This window comes from Equus asinus, chromosome 9 (assembly GCF_041296235.1).
Source record: "Equus asinus isolate D_3611 breed Donkey chromosome 9, EquAss-T2T_v2, whole genome shotgun sequence".
In the NCBI taxonomy this organism is placed as follows: Eukaryota; Metazoa; Chordata; class Mammalia; order Perissodactyla; family Equidae; genus Equus; species Equus asinus.
The window spans coordinates 57089683-57111095 of record NC_091798.1 but is presented as its reverse complement, the minus strand read 5'-3'; the positions used below and the strand labels follow the sequence as shown (position 1 = coordinate 57111095).

Here is a 21413-nt window from a genome sequence, read left to right as displayed (position 1 = left end):
CTCTATAACAGTTTCTGTTATGCTTTTAATTTTTGATTGTTTTGAAGTTTTTCAAAGGGATCCCTGAATTACTTAAGTAATGGATAATTATAAAAAGTTGATTAACCTTTTTTTCCCTTTGTTTTTAAGGAAACCTCAGAGCCAGTATTTCCTAGCCCACTGTCAGAGCAAACCTCAGTACCTCTCCTCTTTGCTTGCACAGCCAGTGCCAAAACAGTAGTTGCCAATCCATTATTGCACCTTAGTAATCTAACACATGATATTTTACATGCCATAATAAACTTTGATTCACCACCTCATCCTGATATCCAAAGCAATAAAGTAAGTATACTTGGCTTCAGTCTTTTAATTTGCCTAAATACTGTGATGAAACTAAAAGATAAGTGTTAAGTCTTTTTATAAACAATTTTAAACATCAGACTAATACATACTGATAGTTATATTATCAAGTTTATATTAATTTTGATCCACGCAAACTTCTGGTTGTAGACCAGGTTCATCTTACTTGTGTTACTTATACCCAATAGGGTACTTATGTTTTAATCACAATGCTAGTTATTTATTCTTAATTTAGCCACTTTATTAAGATAAGCATAATAGGTATGTATGCAGATACATAAGTAATTCCTTTAACAGTTACACGTAGCCAAAAAGCTGATTGTTTATTAGAGATGGAAACAATATTTTGCTGTAAAAATACTGATATATAAGTAAAGTTTTCCTTTGTTAATATTGAAACATTACATATTTTAAGGATAATGTGAAATATTTTGCCCCTGTCATTCCACTGGGCTAAGCAGTGCTTTCTGAACCAGCTATTGCAGAATCACCTGAAGTGCTTGTGAAAGTTTGGATTCTTAAGTTCGCTCCAGACTTATTGAATCAGTCTGTGAGAGTGAGCCCCAAGAATATGTATTTTTAAGGAGTTCCTCATGCACAACTAATCATGTAGTTATCTAATCAACCATATCATCTTCCCATCCAGTATCACTCCACTTTATCTACTGTTAATATCACTTTTCATATTTCATCTTTACTCACCAAACATATTAAAATCCTTTAAAATATGACCCAATTTGACTGTTTTTGTATCTGGGTGTTTTTTTTTCCCCTCATAGTCTATCATCTGGTTCTTGCCCACCTCGCAGGCTATGATACCACACCAGTCGATTTTCTGCTTCCCTAATGGTGGCCTTTCCTACAGTTTTACCCTCTTGGATAACCTTAACCCTTGTAATTTAGGTTTGCCACTTCTTTTCCTGTACTGCTCTGTAGTATAAATGCCCACATTGCATATTATTCAGTTAGGAATTTTATTTCCTTCAGACGGTACTCATTTTAGCCAAACTCTATTCTATATTTAACTTTAGTAATAAACATAACCCTAGTGTATCATTTTGCTTTTGCTGCTTGAGAACTACCCTGAAACATTAGTAGCTTAAAATAGCCATCATTTATTTTGCTCATGATTCTCTGGGTTGGTTCATCAGTTCTTCTGGTTTGCGCCAGCTGGGTTGATCTCTGGATATTTTCATTTGTCTTTGGTCTGCTGGTAGGTTGATTGGATTTTGGATGATCTAGGATGGTTGGCAGAGTGTTTGTAGGGCTTTCAGGAGAATCTGGGTCATATGTGTGTCATCCTCCAGCAGGCGGGCCCACCGTATTAGTCTGGGTTCTCTAGAGAAACAGAACCAATAGGGGGTGTGTGTGTGTCCTTACCTAGGTTAAGCTTCTTCATCCTCAGATCTACTTCTGTTAATTCTCTTGTCATGCCATGTCAATTTATATTTTTTTATATGTCTATATGATGTATATGTATGTATGTATAAAGGGCTTTATTATAATTGGCTCATAATTATGGAGGCTGCAGTCTGCAAGCTGGAGACCCAGGAGAGCTGATCCTGTAGTTCCAGTCCAAATCCAAAGACCTCAGAACCAGAGAGCCGATAGTAAGTTCCAGTCCAAAAGCCAGCAGTCTTAAGACTGAAGAAGAGCCAGTGTTTCAGTTCTATTCCAAAGGCAGGAAAAGACCTATGTTGCAGCTCAATGCAGCCAGGCAGGGGTTCCCTCATACTCAGCCTTTTGTTCCATTCAGGTCTTCAGTTGATTGGAGGAGGCCCACTCACTTTAGGGAGGACATTCTGCTTTACTCAGTCTACCAGTTCAGATGTTAATCTCGTCCAAAATCACTCTAACAGACACACCCAGAATAATGTTTGACCATATGTCTGGGCACCCCTTGGCCCAGTCAAGTTGAAACACACAATTAACCATCACACCTAGGTTATTTCACATAGTGGTTGCCGGGGTTTTTAAAGAACAGCAAGAGTAGAATTTGTTAAGGCCTTTTGAGGACTAGGTTCAGAACTCACATATCACTTCTGCTGTGTCCTCTTGGTCAAAACAAGATACAAGGCCAGTCCAGATTCAGTGAGTGGAGAAAGGACTCCACCTTTTGACTGGAGAAGCTGAAAAGTATTTTGATCATTTTTGCAATCTCTCATGCATGGTCTTTGCTGTCTTCATTTATGTGATGATATCTTTGATTTTTATTCATACCGTGTCTTATTGATAATTGAAGGAGAAATAGAGATTTTAATCTATTGCTCCCTGTTTTTATCTACATAAAAGACTGTCATACTTCATAATTAGATCAAGAATCTAGTCTTTTAATAGTCTATTCTAGTCTACTTTCTTACCTAGGTTAAGCTTCTCCTTCATCCTCAGATCTACTTCTGTTATTTCTCTTGTCATGCCGTGTTTAGAACCTTCTCTTCCTCAGTACAATGACCTGTGCTAGATGAACTGTCATTTATAAGGCTGAGCTGCTTCATATTTTGGTTGAGGAAGAAGCAGCCTGAATCTTGGAGGGCTTGCTTTTTAATGCATGGCTTATGCACTACTGAATAGCTAACATCTGTTCCCATTTGCTCTTGAAACAGAAATTAGGTAGCAGGTGTGTATTTTATAACTTCTGCCAAAGACCTCAATGTTTTTTCTTTAATTTGTCTGTAATGAGACCTCTCTAGGCAGAACTGAGTGTTAGGGGAAAAAAAGGGAAATACTTTATAAGGGCATAATAGTTTTTTCATTTTTTAAAAATGCTGATTATATTAGATCTTGATAAAAGTTACGTTTTTAAAAAGTTATACTTAAAGTAATTTTGTCTTTTTTTCCAGGTATATGTAATGCATACTTTAGCAGCCTCACTTTCTGCTTGTATTTATCAGTGCCTTTGTGGTAGTCATAACTACAGGTAAATATCTTTTTTGTGAAATTTTAAAATGCTTGCAGTAATCGATAAGGTTTCAGATTTTATATGCTCTTGCTGTAGAAAACCTATACGGCACTCCACTTTAAATAATGCAAAAGCATGTGACTAAGTTGTGAGTACTTTTTTTATCTTTGAAATTTTGGCTTATGCCTTTATGGCAAATAAATCACAAGTAAGCTCTTATCAATATAACTTATTTAGCAGCCTTTTAATGATCACTGCCGAATACTAGACGTTGTGATATTTAGCAGCCTTTTATTGATCACTGCCCAATGCCAGTGTGATGCACTGAGATAAGGTCTCCTTCCTTAAGGTCAGTCTAGTTAGAGACAAACATGTGAACTGATAAATGATGTGTAACATGGCATTTTACTTGAACAAGTACTATAATATGATAGTAAAAAGCTCAGGGAGCACAGAGGAGGGTGTGGCTGACTTGGAATTGAGAAAAATTTTACAGAAGAGTTGGTGTTTATAATTTTTCTCTGTATGTCCTAAGGTTTCACTATGATTTATCTAGGCTTTTTTAAAAAAATTATGTTTGACACTCTCTGTCTGTCTTTATCCTTGAAATTCTCTGTCTTTATTTCTCCAAATATTTTAGCTTCTTTCTTCTATTTCCTTTCCTATTAGACAGATATTGGAACTTGTGGGTCTCTCTTATTTTTCTTTTAGCTTTCCTCTCATATGTTCCTTTTCTTTATTTCTGTGTCCTTCATTTCAGGAGAACTACTGGCTTCATTTTCCAGACACTAATTCATTCTTCAGCAATGTCCTGTCTTTTATTTAGCCTATCTGAGGTTGTGATTTAGAAATTCTGTTTTTAATTTTTAAGATCTCTGTTGATTTTAATAGCCACTTTTATTTTTATAATTTGTGTCTTTATTTCTTGATATCTTTTTAACCTCTCAGTGTAAAGCACTTTCCCTAATTTTCTGATAAGTCTGCTGCCTCAGGTACAGGTGTTTCAATGAGTTTGTTGTCTCTTACGTGATGTCAGTCTTCGTTGGTGTTGAGTTTTGGTTGTCTGTTTATCTTACCTATTGAATTCTCCCGTGGGTAGCATCAGTTTACTACTCTGGTTATGTATTCCCAAGGTAGCTTCAGCTTGATTTCTTTGACCTTGGTTCTTCAACTCAAGAGTTCATTTTCTTGTTACTGAGTGTGGCTGTATTTCCATCAATGTGTTTTTGTCTTATCATTTCCATAGGCTCACTGTAGCGGGGGGGATTCTTTTTTTGTTCGTCTGCCATCTTAAAACTGGAAAGTAAAGCAAGAGAAAGTATTTACAAATGCATCAAAATGTTATGACTAATAAGACTTGCCAATCAGAACAGATCTAAACCAATAAATGTGCTAAATTTAAATATTATATCAATTTACTTAACGTGATATAGGAATTTCTGACAGGATTTAACAAAACTTTTTGTACCATTTTCTGTCACATTTATTTCATAGTTTATGTCAAGCTGCAAGTTATTTTGTTCATTCATCTGTTTTCTTAGTTTTAGCTTAAAGTGCCATTTACTTTAGGAGAAGCTTACTCTGAATTCCCAAATTGTATGAAATACTCCTCCCTTTTGCTTTCATAGCACTCTATACATAGGTTTTGTCTTTAAAAGCAATGTGATAAAATTATCTGTGTCTGATTCCCCCACCAGACTATAAATTTCATGGGGACAGAAACCTTGTTTTTGATATAACAACCCTGATGTAGGGTAGACTAGCTGTTAAATATCAAAGTGAACCTAAACTGGCTTTGTTTTTAAGCAGATAACCTTGTTTTAAAGTTTGATATACCAGCTTGCTACTTGTGGTCAATAGTGATTTAATTTTCTCATTTGTACATATTCCGTCTTTCACTAAATAAATATACTTAAAACCTATCATGTGTTTTAATTTAGAAAATTTGTATATTTACACTTAAAGGGCACTTTCATATAGCACTAGACTATAGAGTACAGTACTTAGATGTAATAGCAGTATAACTAATAAACGAAAATTTGTATTTAAGATAACCTAGAAGGTAGATCTAAAATGTGGAAATATTGCATGTGAAATTCAATTTAGATCATTGTATATTATTATTATTGTTTTATTGTTACTATTGTAGGTTATTGTAGATTATTATTACTTAAGTGTTTTCTTCTCTTAGTTCATTTCAAACGAATCAGTTTACTGGAATGGTGTATCAGACAGTACTGCTTCCCCATCGACATTCTTTGAAAACAGGAAGCTTAGATGAAGCAGTAACTCCCAACACGTCACCAGCTCAATGGCCAGGTACAAATAATTTAAATATGTATGAGTTTTTTGTTAGGCTTATTGAATTTAATCAGATGAGGAAAAATTAGGTTTAGTTTGGTTTTGCTGTATGATAATCATTATTAAATATTGTTAGAATCCATACCAGTTCAGTATTCACCACTCCTTACAAATTATGCAGTTACTTAACCTTAGTATTTCCTTGATCATTATGCTAAATAACTCAAATGTTTTGTTGTATGACTTTTTGTAATTTTGCTTTTATCATATAGAAAAACATTTGTTATGGCAATTAAATTTTATCTATCCAATTTGAATCATATTACAGATTTTCAGTGTTTCTTTAAATTGAACAAATAGCTCAACATTCGTGCATTAACATAATAACCTAGTCTGTGAATCTGGAGAAGAAAATATTTTAATCCTGATGCAATAAACTTTTTTCAGAAATTGGAAAATGTAGTTAATTTTTTAAATTTATTGTCAATGGTAGCTCTGTTTGTTTTTTGTTCTAGGAATAACTTCTCTAATTCGACTTTTGAGTTCTTCTGGTGAGGAAGCCCAGTCTGGGCTAACAATCTTGCTCTGTGAGATTCTCACAGCAGTGTATCTTAGTCTGTTCATCCATGGCTTGGCAACACATTCTAGTAATGAACTATTTCGGATTGTGGCCCATCCTCTAAATGAAAAAATGTGGTCTGCTGTATTTGGTGGAGGTGCGCATGTTCCCAGCAAAGAACAGACACAGTCAAAAGCTTTACCTGGTTAGTTTTTAACCTGTTTTATTTTATTTTATTTTATTTTAAGGCTGAAGCTTTATTTATTCATCTGAATCATTTTGTCATCTGTAGTTGCATTTTAATTTATTCACAGAAAGTTCTTGTTACCATTTTCTTAAAGCATGAACAAATAGTTTTTATGGTGAAAATAGTTTAAAATTTCTGGTGCAATTTTCAAACTTTAAGATACTTATGCACCAGTGATTAGAACTATCTAATGTAATTTTCTTTTACTATTGAAATTTTCATTTGTTTTAACATATACTGTAACATTGGTTTTTGTTCTATCCCAAATACAGATTCTCTCTTCTTTCTTTGGCAGGAAGGCACTTTGCTATGCCTAGCCCCCACCAGGTAGTGGTATTCTCCATGGAATGTGTGGGCTTTTCCAAAGCTCTTTCAGCCATCAGTTCTCATAGCCCTCCCAGTCTTGCAGGCAAGATATTAGCTTTAGAAGTAGGCTTTTACAGTTCAGCTTGCTTTGTGTTGTTTTGGAGGGGTTGGGGTACAGTGGGCCAGTTTTGTTCTGTTTGGCACTTAGAAAATTGAGAAATTTCCTTTAATCAAGCCATATTTTTGAGTTAAAACTATGATTAGCATTTTAGAAAACATCTCATTTTTAATTCTGCTTTTAAATTCTCTGTTTTGATGTCTCCTATCTCCTAGACTTTAACGTATTTTTAAATGTGTAGAAAAAAGGAAATGTCAGTGCTAATCACGGTAAATCAGCTTATGGCTTGAAATGACTGGAAAAACATTTAAAATGAGGCTGCTTTATGTGTTACATATTATAATTCTGGCCATTAGGGGTTTTGGATTTCTAAGTGTTTGTAATACTATGAAAAGTAAATATTTTAAACAATTGTATCCCCCTTTCTCAACTTTCTAATATTGAAACTATATGTATTATATTTATTTAAAGATTGAAATACCAAGCTTTTTTGACCTGAAAAGAATCTTTATGATGCTTTCTGCCTTTCTGTTAAGTTTTCTTTTTGTAACTTTATTATCCTATATGTGATCATCTTGGTTTTCAAAATTTTTAAAATATTTTAATTTTCATAACGTCTGTTTTCTAATTTTTAAAGATTAATTTCCTGTGCTTTATTTTCTTATATCAATAAAAAAAGGAAAAGACTAACTTCTTGTGAAACTTACCTTGGAATATATACTTAACTTCAGATATCTGAATTTAATTGAAGAAAGTCTAAGAGTAAGATACATAGCTCAATTGAGATTAGTATTACATAAATAATTGGTAAATTCATTTTGGCCCTGTTTTTAACGTATTCTAAGAGAAAATCTGTTAAGACCCTGAACTTGTTAATGTGACATGTTAAAAAGGGATAAATTCTTGCTATGGAATGTCCACATAGCTGTAAAAAGTTAAAAATACATTTTTACTAATCAGTCAGCAGGTCTCAATTTCAACCAGTTTTGTTGAGCACAGATAGGTAAAGAACCTTACTCGAAGACCAGGTTGTTCTTTGTTTAACCAATTAGATTTAGTTGTTCTAGGCAAAAATACCATTACGTAAATTATTTTTCAAGGACTGTCATAAATACCATCATAAACTATATCCCACTGCTTATCTAATCCTAAATAATCAAAGTGGCCAAAAATTATCTGCATCTATACCTTTACCCTCTTGCATTGGGACATTGTAGTCAAATAATGTAGAATACTTAAAATATGTGGTTCACTTAGTGGTAGGGCTGGATGTAGCCACATCCAGGTTATGTGATGCTCATCTGTCTTTGAGAACCCAGAAACTATTCTGAACACACTCAGTCGTGGATATAACTGAAGGAGCATTCACGGAAAACAGGAATGATGTGATTCATCAGTTTGCTAACCAGAAGAAAGGAGTATTCTCAGTGAATGATGCAGCCAAAGGCCTGCTGCTTCTAAAGCTGGTCTAGTTTGAGAAGGAGCAAGTAGAAAAAGAAAGAAATAGGAAAAAAGGGAGGAGGGAGTGAAGATAGTAGATGACGAAGGCAGTAATAGTAATTAGAAGCAGCGGTCCTGTGAAGCAAATCAAATGACAGTTGGAGAGAGAAAATCGGAGAACAGAAAATCAATGAAGGGACAAGGGACAAGAAGGAGCAGCTTTCAGTATATGGCAAAGGTCTGAAATCTCAGTTTTTAGCACACCAGCTAAAGTAGCACAGCAGCCTGATTAATTTTAGGTTATAAGTTAGCATTGCTGTTTGTTTGGATTACTGCTAAACACAATCATGATGTCCCAAGAGTCTAATTGCTTTAGATAATATTCAATTGTTGACCAAGGAAATAAAATAATGTGTTTTAGAAAAGTTGATCTGAATTCAACCAAAACTAATACATAGTTTTTGGTATCTAAATTGGCCAAATGAAAACTGACAAGTCTGGAATATTTCATTTCACTGACAACCTAATCAATGTCAAAGTATTGTATATTGAAGATGAAATACATGCTTAGAACCTAAAAATCTGTCTTTTAAAAAGTGTTTTCATAAACTTAGTGTTAGGAGAGGAATTTAAAAGTCACCATTTGTTTTCCTTTTCTGTGACAAATTCTGATTTTAATTTTCTTTGTGGTAATGAACTCATTAACTAAATTACATTTCTCTCTACTTGTCTGTTTTATACTTTATTCTTTTAGTGACATAAAATTTAAATGTGACTTAACCTTTCTAATATAAGAAAATGATAGATGATTTTTATTAAACTTTAGCTTGACATGTTATAACAAAAATGATAATATACATAAATCAGTAACATTTTTAAATCAAATTTAATTTACTTTGTGAATTCCACATCATGTGATAATGAAGCATTTATTTTTTCTAATTAATAAAAAATGTAGTGCAGGTGTATGTTCATGGAATTCTGAATTATTCTGTTATGATTAATTTTTAAAGAAGAAATCAGCTAAGAAATAGCAATTTTTGAAAAATTACTTTTTTTCTGCTAACAGTTAGAAATCCATACTTTTGCTTTTTATTGTATATTGTAAAGCAAAACAAAATATTTTAAGGATTTTTACTATATTTTGTAATAATATTTGCAATTGTAAGAACTGAATTTTCAATTTTTATCTTGATAAATTTATAGTACTGATTTTTATGTCTTCAAATTAAGGAATATAATATAAAATGTGTATTTTATTTGTGGTAAGCATGTCATATGTTTTTTTGTTGTTGTTATGAGACTGTTAATGATGTTCTTGACATTTTAAATTATATTTTCGGCTTCGAATTTGATAATTTATGTTAAATATGGATCAGAAAATCCAGATGTTTTGCTTTTTGCCATAAAACTTGTATAAAAATAGAAATTTAGTATTCAGAGTTTAGTGATTATACATGTTGTTGCTATCATTTCTTTAGCAAAATAGCAACATTTCTTGACCAGAAAAGATAAGACTACAGCATTTTTAAAATAGAAAACAAAATCAGCTATTTAAAATATAGTTAATATGCCAAACACTCAACTGGCTGGTGAGCCACAAAATAACTAGTTTTGCTGGAAAAGAGAATACATTTTTTGTTAGAGTCCTTTGACAGACTTTTCTTTGAGGGCCATATAATCGAAGTTGTAGTTTAAAGTTTAAAAAGCATTCTATTCATTCATTTAAAGAACTACTGGGGAAGGCAAATTCTTAAATAAGAGTGGTGAAAGCATAGAAGGTAAAAGAAACACTCTAAGAAATGCACATATATAAATTTTTACAGATAAGTATCTTTTTATTTCACTGCTAAAGCCCGATGCCAAAGGAAAGAACCTAAAAAGAAGTGAAACATCTCAGCTGTCTCACACAGTATTTCTTACTGAGGCTAAGAATGTGATCTCTATTTCCAACCCTGTTTTCTAATTTTTCTGGCAGTCCTCAGTGCTGCAGCAAAATAATGTTAGCTGATTTTCTCCATTCTAGTATTTTTTTGTGGTAAAAAACACGTAACATAAAATTTACCACCTTAACCGTTTATGTACAGTTCAGTAGTGTTAAGGTACATTCACATTGTTGTAAAACAAATCTCCAGAACTTTTTCATTTTACAAATGTGAAACTCTATACCCATTAATCTGCGGCTCCCTCTTATCTCCTCCCCCATCCCTTGATAACCACCATCTACTTTCTGGTTTTTGTTTTTTTTAAGATTTTATTTTTTTCCTTTTTCTCCCCAAAGCCCCCTGGTACATAGTTCTATATTCTTAGTTGTGGATCCTTCTAGTTGTGGCATATGGGATGCCACCTCAGCATGGCCTGATGAGTGGTTCCATGTCCATGCCCAGGATTCGAACTCGCGAAACCCTGGGCCGCTGCAGCGGAGCTCGCAAACTTAACCGCTCAGCCACGGGGTGGGCCCCTACTTTCTGTTTCTTGAATTTGACTCCTTTAGATACCTCATATAGGGGGAATGGAACAATATTTGTCTTTTTGTGACTGGCTTGTTTCACACAGCATAATGTTATCAAAGTTCATCTGTGTTGTAGCTTGTGACAGGATTTCCTTCCTTTTTATTGGGTGAATAATATTGCATTGTATGTATATCCTCTATTCAAATTTTTAATAAATTTGTTGAGTTTGAGCAGAAATCTTATAGAAGGTCTATATTGTTGCCTTCAGACTGATTGAAAAGTAGTACTCTAGGTCAGTTATCTCCAGACTTTTTTACATAACCCTATCCACGAATGATGCTTGAGTAAACCCCCAATATATACATATTTATTTATTTATAAATACGTGTCCTATTGTTGACAAATAGGACACGTTTCTTCATCTTCCCTTTCCCTCTGTCCTCCCCTCTCTCCCTGCCCCTTTCCATCTTCTTGCTTCCCCTGGTGCCTTCCTTCCCTCCACCCCCTTCCCTCTCTTCTCCTTTTCCTCCACTCCCCCTGTATTTCTCAGTTCTTTCCCCTTCTTCCCCTTTTTCTCTTCTTCTCTTCCTCCTTCACCCCTTCTACTTAATAAAAAAAATAAATCTAAATAGAAGTTGTAATAGTTTCCTTCTGTGCTCCAATGAATCATTTTGAATACCAAGTACCTTGGAGACTACCTTGCTCTGGTTTGGAAACAAATCACTACTTTCTATTAAAATATTCTTCAATTAAATTTTATGGATTTTTATGAAGCAAGTGCAAGCAAGGTATTGCGTGAGGTAATGATCCTAGGAAGAGCTTGAGAGTCAAACACTCTTGATAATATCACCTGTCAGACATTTTTTTATCATTAATTTTATTCTTTGAGGATTAAGAAGTACGTTAAATTCACTCTTCCTCTAATCTCCTGTTTTGGGTCTTTTCCTTTTAGAAATCTTTGAAATTAACTTGTAAAAATCATGTTTTACGTATAATTTTGAGGATGTGTTTCATACTTAATTTGTATTCACATACATTTGTACTTCCTCACACTTTTTACCTGAGGTACCCCTAATGATAAAGGGAGAGTGACGATATATGTGTCATTTAACGACAGGGATATGTTCTGAGAAATGCATCATCAGACAATTTCGTGACTGTGCGAACGTCGTAGAGTGTACTTACACAACCTAGATGGTATAGCCTACTACCCACCTAGGCTATATGGTACTAATCTTAAAAGATCACTGTCAGTATATGCAGTCCAATGTTGACCAAAACATCGTTATGCAGCGCCTGACTGTATACATCTTAGGAGACCGCTTAAACTGAATTTATATTGCTGAAAGCAAGAAATAGATTTGAAATCTATTTCATCTTAAACTTACATGACTTTTATCTTCACCACATCGATGTTTCTTTCAATATAAAATGTTTTAAGTCATCAGTTAAATTATTTACTTTTCTCCCCGCACTCCCTAAATTATGGAGCTAAATTTGAAGATCCAGGATGTTGGGGAGCACATTCCCTCTTTCTACTCTTCTTGTGTTCTTATGGGTGGAGTAATAATAAAATTGACACAAGACCAGATTAACAGAAGAAAAACTCAGTGTAATATCTACATATTGGAGATCGTAGAGGAATGATGCTCAGAGAGTGAACAAAGCAGGTAGTATATATATCTTTTATATAAAGAAACACTAAATTTGTGAGGAATGACAGGTCAAAGAAATTTAGGTTTGAGGTACAGAGTTAGAAATTTAAGCAGAGTTTAGGCTGAGGCAGTAAATTAGCAAACTTTGTTTATATAGGCTTCTTGACCCTGAATTTCCTCGCTCTGGTGATAAGGATGCAGGGAGAGCATCTTTCACATGGCAGATGTGTTTCCTGCTTTAAGGGGGAACAGAGACAGGAGGGTCAGAATGCCGTTTTTGCTTCTCAAGTAACTTTAATTCAAAGCAATCATTGTGCTGTTGTGGGATATTTTGGGTAGTCTGCCCTGGGCCCCAACAAGGCCAATGTGCCTCCTGAAGCTTCATGACTCTGGCACACTCACGAAGCCCTGTGCATATGGGTGCCTTAGATTGAGAAAGAGAGAATGAGATAGTTTTGCCGGTTATTTTCAGGTCAGTTTTTAAAAGAAATATTTAAATCTAGGTTCACGTATTAATTTTGTTGTGTCTGATATAAAATGTTGAACTGAAAAAGTAAATGTTAACTTACTAGCCTTTCTCTTCTTATGTTTTAATTTTAATCAAAGCAATATATTTGTGTGGTAGCAAATCCAGTAGTACAGAAGAACTTAGGATAAAAAGCAAAGTTGTCTTTCTTATTCCTCTGTACCTCCCATGTCCATTCCTTAGATGTAACCTCATATCCATTTTTTTTTCTTTTGAGTTCTTGTGGGACTTATTTCTGATTCCAAGAAAACCACTAAAGCATGTGCTTGGGGTGAGGATAGGGGTTCTTACAAGGGAAAGAAAGTATATTTGCATGCTCAGTCTACTATCTTGACTGGGAAGCCCACTTTTAAAAAGTACCTTTTGTGAATCCAAAGCAGCTAAGAAATTTATTTTTAAAATATATGTGAGTACATGGTTCTGTCTTCTTTCCCATGCCTACAATAGTTTTCCTTTACTTACTTTCTAGCCTCTTCATGCCCCTTGTAATTCATTAAGCTCTATATCCAAGTTCCTTTTCAGTTCTCCCTAATACTGATTATTTTCTTATATTACTAGTAAAGTAGCCACTTACCCCCTTACTGATGGAACAGTAGAGTCATTTTTTATCCAAGGAGTGTCAGAAGTTCTTGATATTTGATTATTAGCATTTTCAAAAGCAAAGAGTTGAGCACCCAGCAACTATAAAGTCTCTGTTGGAGTTCATAACCCAACATGATTGAAGCATAAAATTGTCTTAGATTTTGCTGCAATTTGAGGGCAAAAAAGAGGAAGCGTCTAACATAATGACAAACTACACATCATTTCTTGTTTGCTAAGGAGGCATCACTCAGGTCCTTTTATTTATAGCATTCAGTGCTGTGCACCTGTTTGCCATTTTTCCCCCTATTGTCTTTGTTCATCAGAAGTGTTTTGATAAGTAGTTTTATACTTCTGTCATTGAGTCTGTAACTTTTTTCCCCCCAGTGTGATTAAGTTCTTATTTTTATGTCGTGCCTCTGGGTTCAGACTGTACTTCCAAATGTTTTCTTTCTTTAAAAATCCTCTTATGTTTTCCTTTAAAAACTCTACTTTTTTATGACATAGCAATCTTGGCAAAATCTATTAATTTAGCATTGTTTGTAAGTTTTATTTTTCCAGAGATCCCCTAAACTTCTCTGTCCCCCTGCCTTCTAATAATCTAAAAACAAAACAAGCAAAATAGTAATGTTAAAGTCAAATGATAAATTTATCTTAAACTATACCATTAATATTTTGAAAGGTAAAAAAACCTTTATATTCTAATTTTTTTGCTTGAGAATTTGGTAAAATCACTGTTTAAGTTTTAGAATGTATATAAATATATGCAACAGGTATATTGGGAACGTGATTGTTGATTATCAATTGCTAATAGGAACAGAGGAAAAATTATATATTTAATCTGATGGTTCCTTTTAAAGTCATTTGAAAGATTATGTAATAATTATACCACTTTTAGCGATCTAATCTGAGAATACTAATTTTATTTATCTTAATTTCCTTTTTTTTTGTAACTAAATTACTCTGTTAAACTCAGCTTGGCTGTAGCTTGATATAATGCATGAGCATGCTGTTTATGCAAGCTGAGTAGCTTCAAACAATAAAACTAAATTGTATTACAGCACAGATTTTTGCTTTCTTTGGAAGGTAAGTAAATTCCCTCTGGAACCATTGAAGGAGAACATTCGTGTGCTTGAATGTGGAGGTGTTCGCCTATCTATTAGACCATACCTGTGTCTGGGAGATCCTTGATTCTCTACTGGTGATTTGCATTTTGTGGTTTGATGGCTTTGTATAAGGATTTGTATTTGTTTAAGGATTTGTATAACTTGTTTTTCTATGCTAATACCTTCAATAGCCTAAGGTAAAATACTAAGAGAATACTAACTGTTAAGTATTTAGAAGTTAAAACAATAGTTTGCATTTTCTCCCTCTTTATTATTCCGTTGACAAGAAAATTCCTTCTCCAAGCCATTTATAAAAGTCTGGGGGCTGGCCTGGTGGCGGCGGCTCGGGGTTCCCTGGTACAGACCTATGTACCGCTTGGCAAGCCATGCTGTGGTAGGCGTCCCACACATAAAATAGAGGAAGATGGGCACAGATGTTAGCTCAGGGCCAGTCTTCCTCAGCAAAATGAGGAGGATTGGCAGCAGATGTGAGCTCAGGGCTAATCTTCCTCAAAAAAAAAAAAAAGTGAATCAGTTTAATTAAGTAGTTACAGTGTTTGAATTTTTTTAGATTTTGAATGAAAAATGTAGTTTTATGTACAGATAAAATGTCAAGTGATTAGTGAGGAATCTCATAAGTAGTGGTTGCCTTTAATAACTTTAACATCCCATGATATATTTTTTTTCTGTGATATTCCTAAAAAACAAAATAGAAGGATGTAGATAATTTCTTGTCGTGGTCTTAGCTAAATTTTGGGCTCATTTGTTGGCAGATAGTATATCTTGTTACCTACACGTACAATAGGTAAGTTAACATTCAGAGAGTGAGGGACAAGTTGAATAAAAGCAGAGATTGCTATACAGGGTGATTTTTCTCTCACTTCCTCTACCTATTTTCTTACCTTACTGTCATCATAGTTTCACTTTTTTGTGTGTACTTATTTGTTGTTAACCTAAGGTCTTATGTAAAGATAGGTGAAATCAACACAATGAAAATAGTACTTTAATAATACTTCACTTTGTTTTTAATAGTTTCTTCACTAGTGGAAGAAGGAGAGAAACAGAGCAAACGTTTTAGGCCATCAAAAATGTCTTGCAGAGAATCTGCCCCGCTGACCTCTTCCTCACCACCAGTAAGCCAGGAGTCACTGGCAGTCAAAGAGAAGTTCATCCCACCTGAGCTCAGTATCTGGGACTATTTCATAGCCAAGGTAATAAAAGTGCTATTCAGATCAATATTTATGTAGTTAAATGGAAATGAAATTGTGTAAAATAAGTGTAATTGTTGGTGTTTCAAAATATTTTCTCACTCTAGTGTAGAAAATTTTTATTTTATCAGGCTATGTTACCAAAAAATATTCTCTAAAATATTTTGGCTGTATTTCCAACCAGTTTTTAAGGCTATTGTTTGATAAATTATGATTTTTTGCTTTTCTTTTGAAGTAAAGTTGATATACAGTATTGTATTAGTTTCAGGTGTGCATCATAATGATTAGATATTTATTTACATTACAAAATGATCACCCCGATAAAACTAGTAACTGTCATCATACAAAGTTAATACTATATTTCCTATGATTTTTGCATTTTCAACAAAACACAATTCTTAGTAAGTTGAAAAGATAAATTGGTTAAAACCTTAATGCTAATGTACTTGATAGTAGTTAAGGAATCAAGGCTGCCAGAAGTAAAAGTGCCATCCATACTCTCATTCCTTTTCTATACTACAGGCAGTCCTGCAATTCTGATATAGACAAGTTTCAGTTACCACTGGTTTAGTTAAATAACATCAGTCCCTCAACAACATGGTTCAAATTTAAGTTACCACAATATATTAAATGTGGGTAATAATAAAAAGTACAGATTTCCTTGCTAGCTCTTTATTCCACAAATCACTATGTAAATAGTGGATGCACCACATGATCAATGACCAGTCACAACAGTTCTTTCAAAGTTTGTTGGTGATTGGTTATTTAGTACCTGTTATTCAGTTCATACACAAGACAGAAAAGCATGTAGTTGTCTTGCCTCCTAGTCTCTGAATCCAAGTGACATTTTACAAAGTTGGATAATCACAAGAGGGAAGTGACTAACAAAGATGGAAGTGCAACAAGAAAATGAAAAGTGATAGTACTGGAAGTGAAATTCAAATCAAACGTAAAAGAAGTTATAGAAAAAATAGCTAACTTCAGGAATATTGATGTTGCTGTCGTTTGGGAGACTCTAGATGTGCAACCAGAAGAACTTTGTGAAGGCCAGATTATTAAGATAAATGAGGAAGGTGTGACAGGATGAAGATGTTCCAGAGTGAAAGTGGTAAAAAAACTTCATATTAAAGGGACTCTGGGTAGTATTTCACAACATTGAAAGCACAAAGAATAAAATCTTGAAAGCTGATACAAACTTGAAAGGAGTATGATAATTTGTAAGGATTAGAAAAGATGCTTGCTTTGTATCCTAAGTTTTAGAATTAGAAGAAGGCAAGTGCTATTCAAAGTATTCTTGACAAATTTTTTACAAAGAAATAAAACACTTTTTTTTTTTTGAGAAAGATTAGCCCTGAGCTAACATCTGCCACCAATCCTCTTTTAGCTGAGGAAGACTGGCCTTGAGCTAACATCTGTGCCCATCTTCCTCTATTTTGTATGTGGCATGCCTGCCACAGCATGGCTTGATAAACAGTGCATAGGTCCACACCCAGGATCCAAACCAGCGAACCCCGGGCCGCCAAAGTGGAATGTGCGAACTTAACCACTGCACCACCAGGCTGGCCCAAAAGTAAAACACTTTAATTCTCAATGTTTCTAATATTTTAATTACAGTGTACTAAATAAATATGATTTTTACTATGTTTTAAATTTCCCTATACATTTATAGCTATACATTATAGAGTTTTTAATGTTCATTTCCCTGTGAATTATAGTTTTTAGTGTTTTGACAAATATTTTTAACAGTCACAGAACATTTGTAATTTTTCCTTTGATTATTAAGATTACTTTGCCTGATTTCAGCTTGCATGGTCATTTTTACATTCCTGCATTACTGTGAAAAACGAGAACTGCCTGTATATATCTTCTGCTTCTCCTGTGATCAGCCCTCATTCTCAACTTGTGGATGTTCTCTTTACTTCCTAGTATTAATTGACACCTAACTATTTTCTGATGACACCGATCCCACAGGTCTGTTAAGCAGTGGCTTTTATTTTTCTCCTATCCTACACGCTTCAGGGTAAAGAAGGGTGTTTGTATCTCCTTGTTCCTCATTGCCTTTTGCAGTCATTCATTCATTCAACAAATTTTTATTCAGCACTTTATTTATCTGGGAATATCTTTATTTTGTCTTCATTTTTGAAGCATAGTTTTGCTGGATATAGGATTCTTGATTAGCAAGGCCATCCTTAGCTGTCTTGTTCCTTGATCTTGTTAAATTTCTAGTTGGTCTGCCCTTGCCCTAGTCTGTATCACAGCCACAGGCTAGTTGAGATGTTAGCCTTCCCTAATTGTTTGTTAATGTGATTTCTGTTGTTTATGACAATGTCACTGGCATTTTTTTTTTTTTTTTTTTTTTTGAGGAAGATTAGTTCTGAGCTAACATCCACTGCCAATCCTCCTCTTTTTGCTGAGGAAGTTTGGCCATGAGCTAACATCTGTGCCCGTTTTCCTTAACTTTATACATGGGACGCCTTGCCACAGCGTGGCTTGGTAAGTGGTGTGCAGGTCCACACCCAGGATCCAAACCGGTGAACCCCAGGCCACTGAAGCTGAGTGCACAAACTTAACTGCTGCGCTGCTGGGCTGGCCCCTGGGGTAGAATTTTTATTAAACTCAGCCCCCTCTTGCCAGGCAGCAGAGTTCTTAGTCCTCACAGACTGCTTTGAGGGCCCCCATAGAACAACTGCAGCACAGAGTGGCAGGGGTGGGGCTGGGAGTAGCCCTGGCCAAAATGGCAGATTCTCACTGTTTTATCAGAGATTCTGTAAATTTTTCTTGAATAAATGCTTCTCTATGTGCTATATGCATTTGGTCAATTTCCAATGTCTTTATATGCTTGTTTTTGACAACTTTGTCTAGTTTTATTATTACTTTCTGGGGAGAGGACTTGTCAAGCTCCTCACTTAGCTGTTCCAGAAGTTCTACCCTCCTCACTCTGTTTCTTTATTGGGCTTCCTTAGACCCAAGATTTTATAACTCTTCTTTTCAAATTTCCACATCTGCTTCTCCATCCTCAGTCTTAACTGATGACCTCATCTTTTTTTTTCTTCTTTCTTTTTGCTGAGGATGATTAGCCCTGAGCTAACATCTGTGCCAGTCTTCCTCAACTTTATATGTGGGTCACTGCCTCAGCATGGCTGACGAGTGGTTTAGGTCTGCACCTCAGATCCGAACCCATGAACCCGGGCCACTGAAGCAGAGTGTGCTTAACTTAACCAATACACCCCTGGGCTGGCCCCTGACTTCATCTATAAAGTAATTAAAAAAAATAGAATGAGACAAAACTCTTTCATCATTCCATCATGAAGCTATAACTACATTTGCTTCCATCTTATTCTTTCCTTCTGTTATTATGAAGGAAGGGTCCTTCCTGTCAAAGACTCCAGTTCTCTTCTGAATCCTGTCCTTTTCTTCTGTGCTATGTCTTCAATACTCTCCTCTCTATTGGCTCCTTCCCATCAGGACAGAAATGTGCTCTATCTCCCATTCCAAATCCTGCTTTGACCCCAAAACTTTTTCCAGTTATTATTGTTCCATTTCTCTGCTTCCTATTCTCATTCAGCTTTTCAAAGCTTTATACACGCTTTCTTTCTATTACCTTAGGTCCCTTTTATACTTACCCATTGTATGACTTCTGACCCACCTACTCCACTGAAACTGCTGTTGTTGAGATTCAGGTGGCAGCCATGTTATCAAATATAACTGAAACTTCTTTAGCATCATCTTAGTTGACCTCTTAGCAATATTCAACACATGTGACCGTTGCCTCCTTTTTGAAATACTTTTCTCTCATTCTCTTAATGCCAGTCTTTTCTAGTTTTTTTTTTCCCTAACCTTACTATTTATTCTTTCATAGTCTCCTTTCCTCATCCTTCCTTTTGTACCTGACCTGTGAATCTTGATCTTCTTCAAGATTTGGGTTTTTGACCTTTAGTTTTTCTAATACCTCTCACAACTGAACTCCTCCTGTTGTAGTAAATGGCATCTTCATCCTTATAGTTGATCAAGCCAAAAACTCAGAAATCGTCTTTTTTCTCTCTTTCCCCTGCTCTCCAAATTTGCCGGCAAATCTGTTAGTGCTTTCCCCAGAAAATACTGTGAATCTGTTATTTCTCTCCATCTCCATCACTAACACCTATATCTAGACTGCCAACTCTTGCCTTAGTTACTGAGGTCTCCATTTCTACTCTGACCATTTGACTTTTCTCTCTTAAGAGAGTGGTCATAGTAATATTCTTAAAACATAAATCTCAATACCCATCCTCTACTTAAAACTCATTAGTGGCATTCCATTACACTCTTTACTATGACCTACAAATACCCTACCTGATCTGTCATCTGCCATCCTCTTCAGACTTTCTCCCAACACTTGTCCTCTTGCTTCGGTAGGCTTCAAAGTACATTTTTTTCATAACAAACTCTTTCCCGTATTAAAGCCTTTCTACATACTATTGCCTAAAATGGATTGCTTCCCTCTTGTTATATGGCTTATTCCTTCTTTTCCTTTAGGTCTCACTTAAATGCCACTTTTCAAAGAGGCCTTTCATGATCGGCTTATCTCAATTCTTGTTAATGTTCTCAATCCCAACTCTGTCTTTTTTTCTTTATAGCACAACTAAATACAATTTGTATTTATTTTCTATTATTTGCCTATTTTTTCCACTAAAATATAAGCTCTATGAGGGCAGTGACTGTGCGTATGTCTTAAAAATTCTTATATCAAGTATACTTTTTGACACATAGTGGATACTTTATAAATTTTTTTGTTCAATGGATGAATAAATAAGGAAATTGTATAGTGATGTTGAATGCATAGAATGTCAAAAAAGAAACAGCCAGGGGCTGGCCCTGTGGCCGAGTGGTTAGGTTTGTGCGCTCCACTGCACGCGGCCCAGTGTTTCGTTGGCTCAAATCCTGGGTGCGGACATGGCACTGCTCATCAAGCCATGCTGAGGCAGCATCCCACATGCCATAACCAGAAGGACCCACAATGAAGAATGTACAGCTGTCTACTGGGGGGCTTTGGGGAGAAAAAGGAAAAAAATAAAAATCTTTAAAAAAAGAAAAAAAAGAAACAGCCAAATACTGGTTATTTTCCTATAATGAAATATCCAAAAATAGGATAAATTGCTAATATTAGACTATGTAATAGAATGTGTTAAAGCAGATAGTTGAATGATAAAATATGTAACTTTTTTTATTTTAGCCTTTTCTACCCCCTTCCCAAAGTAGAGCGGAATATGATTCAGAGGAAAGTCTGGAAAGCGATGAGGAGGATGATGATGATGTTTTAGCTTCAGATTTCCATCTTCAAGAGCATTCTAATTCAAATTCATATAGGTATGGAATATTTAAGTTTAAGTTTCTTTAAAAAATTCATCATGGCTTATATACTTAATTTTTGAAAATAATACATGTGAAATCAATAGCTTGGTGAATTATAACACATTATACCTCAGATTTCTTTAGTTGAAATTGTTAAGTTCCTTTCCTTAACAATAATTCCACAGTTAATTTTTGATTATCCATGAATGGACAATCTATACTTTTTATCAGTCCCCAGAGATCTTGCTATTAGATTATTCTTTGCCCTTTGCTCTCTGAGATAAATAAACCCCACTGTTTTAGCCAAGAAAACCTAATGTCTTTTCAGTAGAACACTAGTACAATCAGC

General features: G+C 34.8%; 1 protein-coding gene across 4 annotated transcripts in view; it reads left to right on the top strand.

The window, feature by feature from the left end:
• DMXL1 (Dmx like 1) overlaps positions 1–21413 on the top strand; it is a 132885-nt gene that overhangs the window by 66856 nt on the left and 44616 nt on the right. For 2 of the 4 annotated variants that reach the window (XM_014844065.3, XM_014844064.3), the window contains exons 25-31: positions 130–321; positions 3180–3256; positions 5430–5557; positions 6055–6303; positions 6641–6754; positions 15561–15739; positions 20946–21079. In XM_014844065.3, the coding sequence (XP_014699551.3) occupies positions 130–321; positions 3180–3256; positions 5430–5557; positions 6055–6303; positions 6641–6754; positions 15561–15739; positions 20946–21079 (1073 nt within the window). The remainder of the gene's footprint in view (positions 1–129; positions 322–3179; positions 3257–5429; positions 5558–6054; positions 6304–6640; positions 6755–15560; positions 15740–20945; positions 21080–21413) is intronic. The other 2 variants (XM_014844067.3, XM_014844066.3) reach the window with 1 other exon arrangement.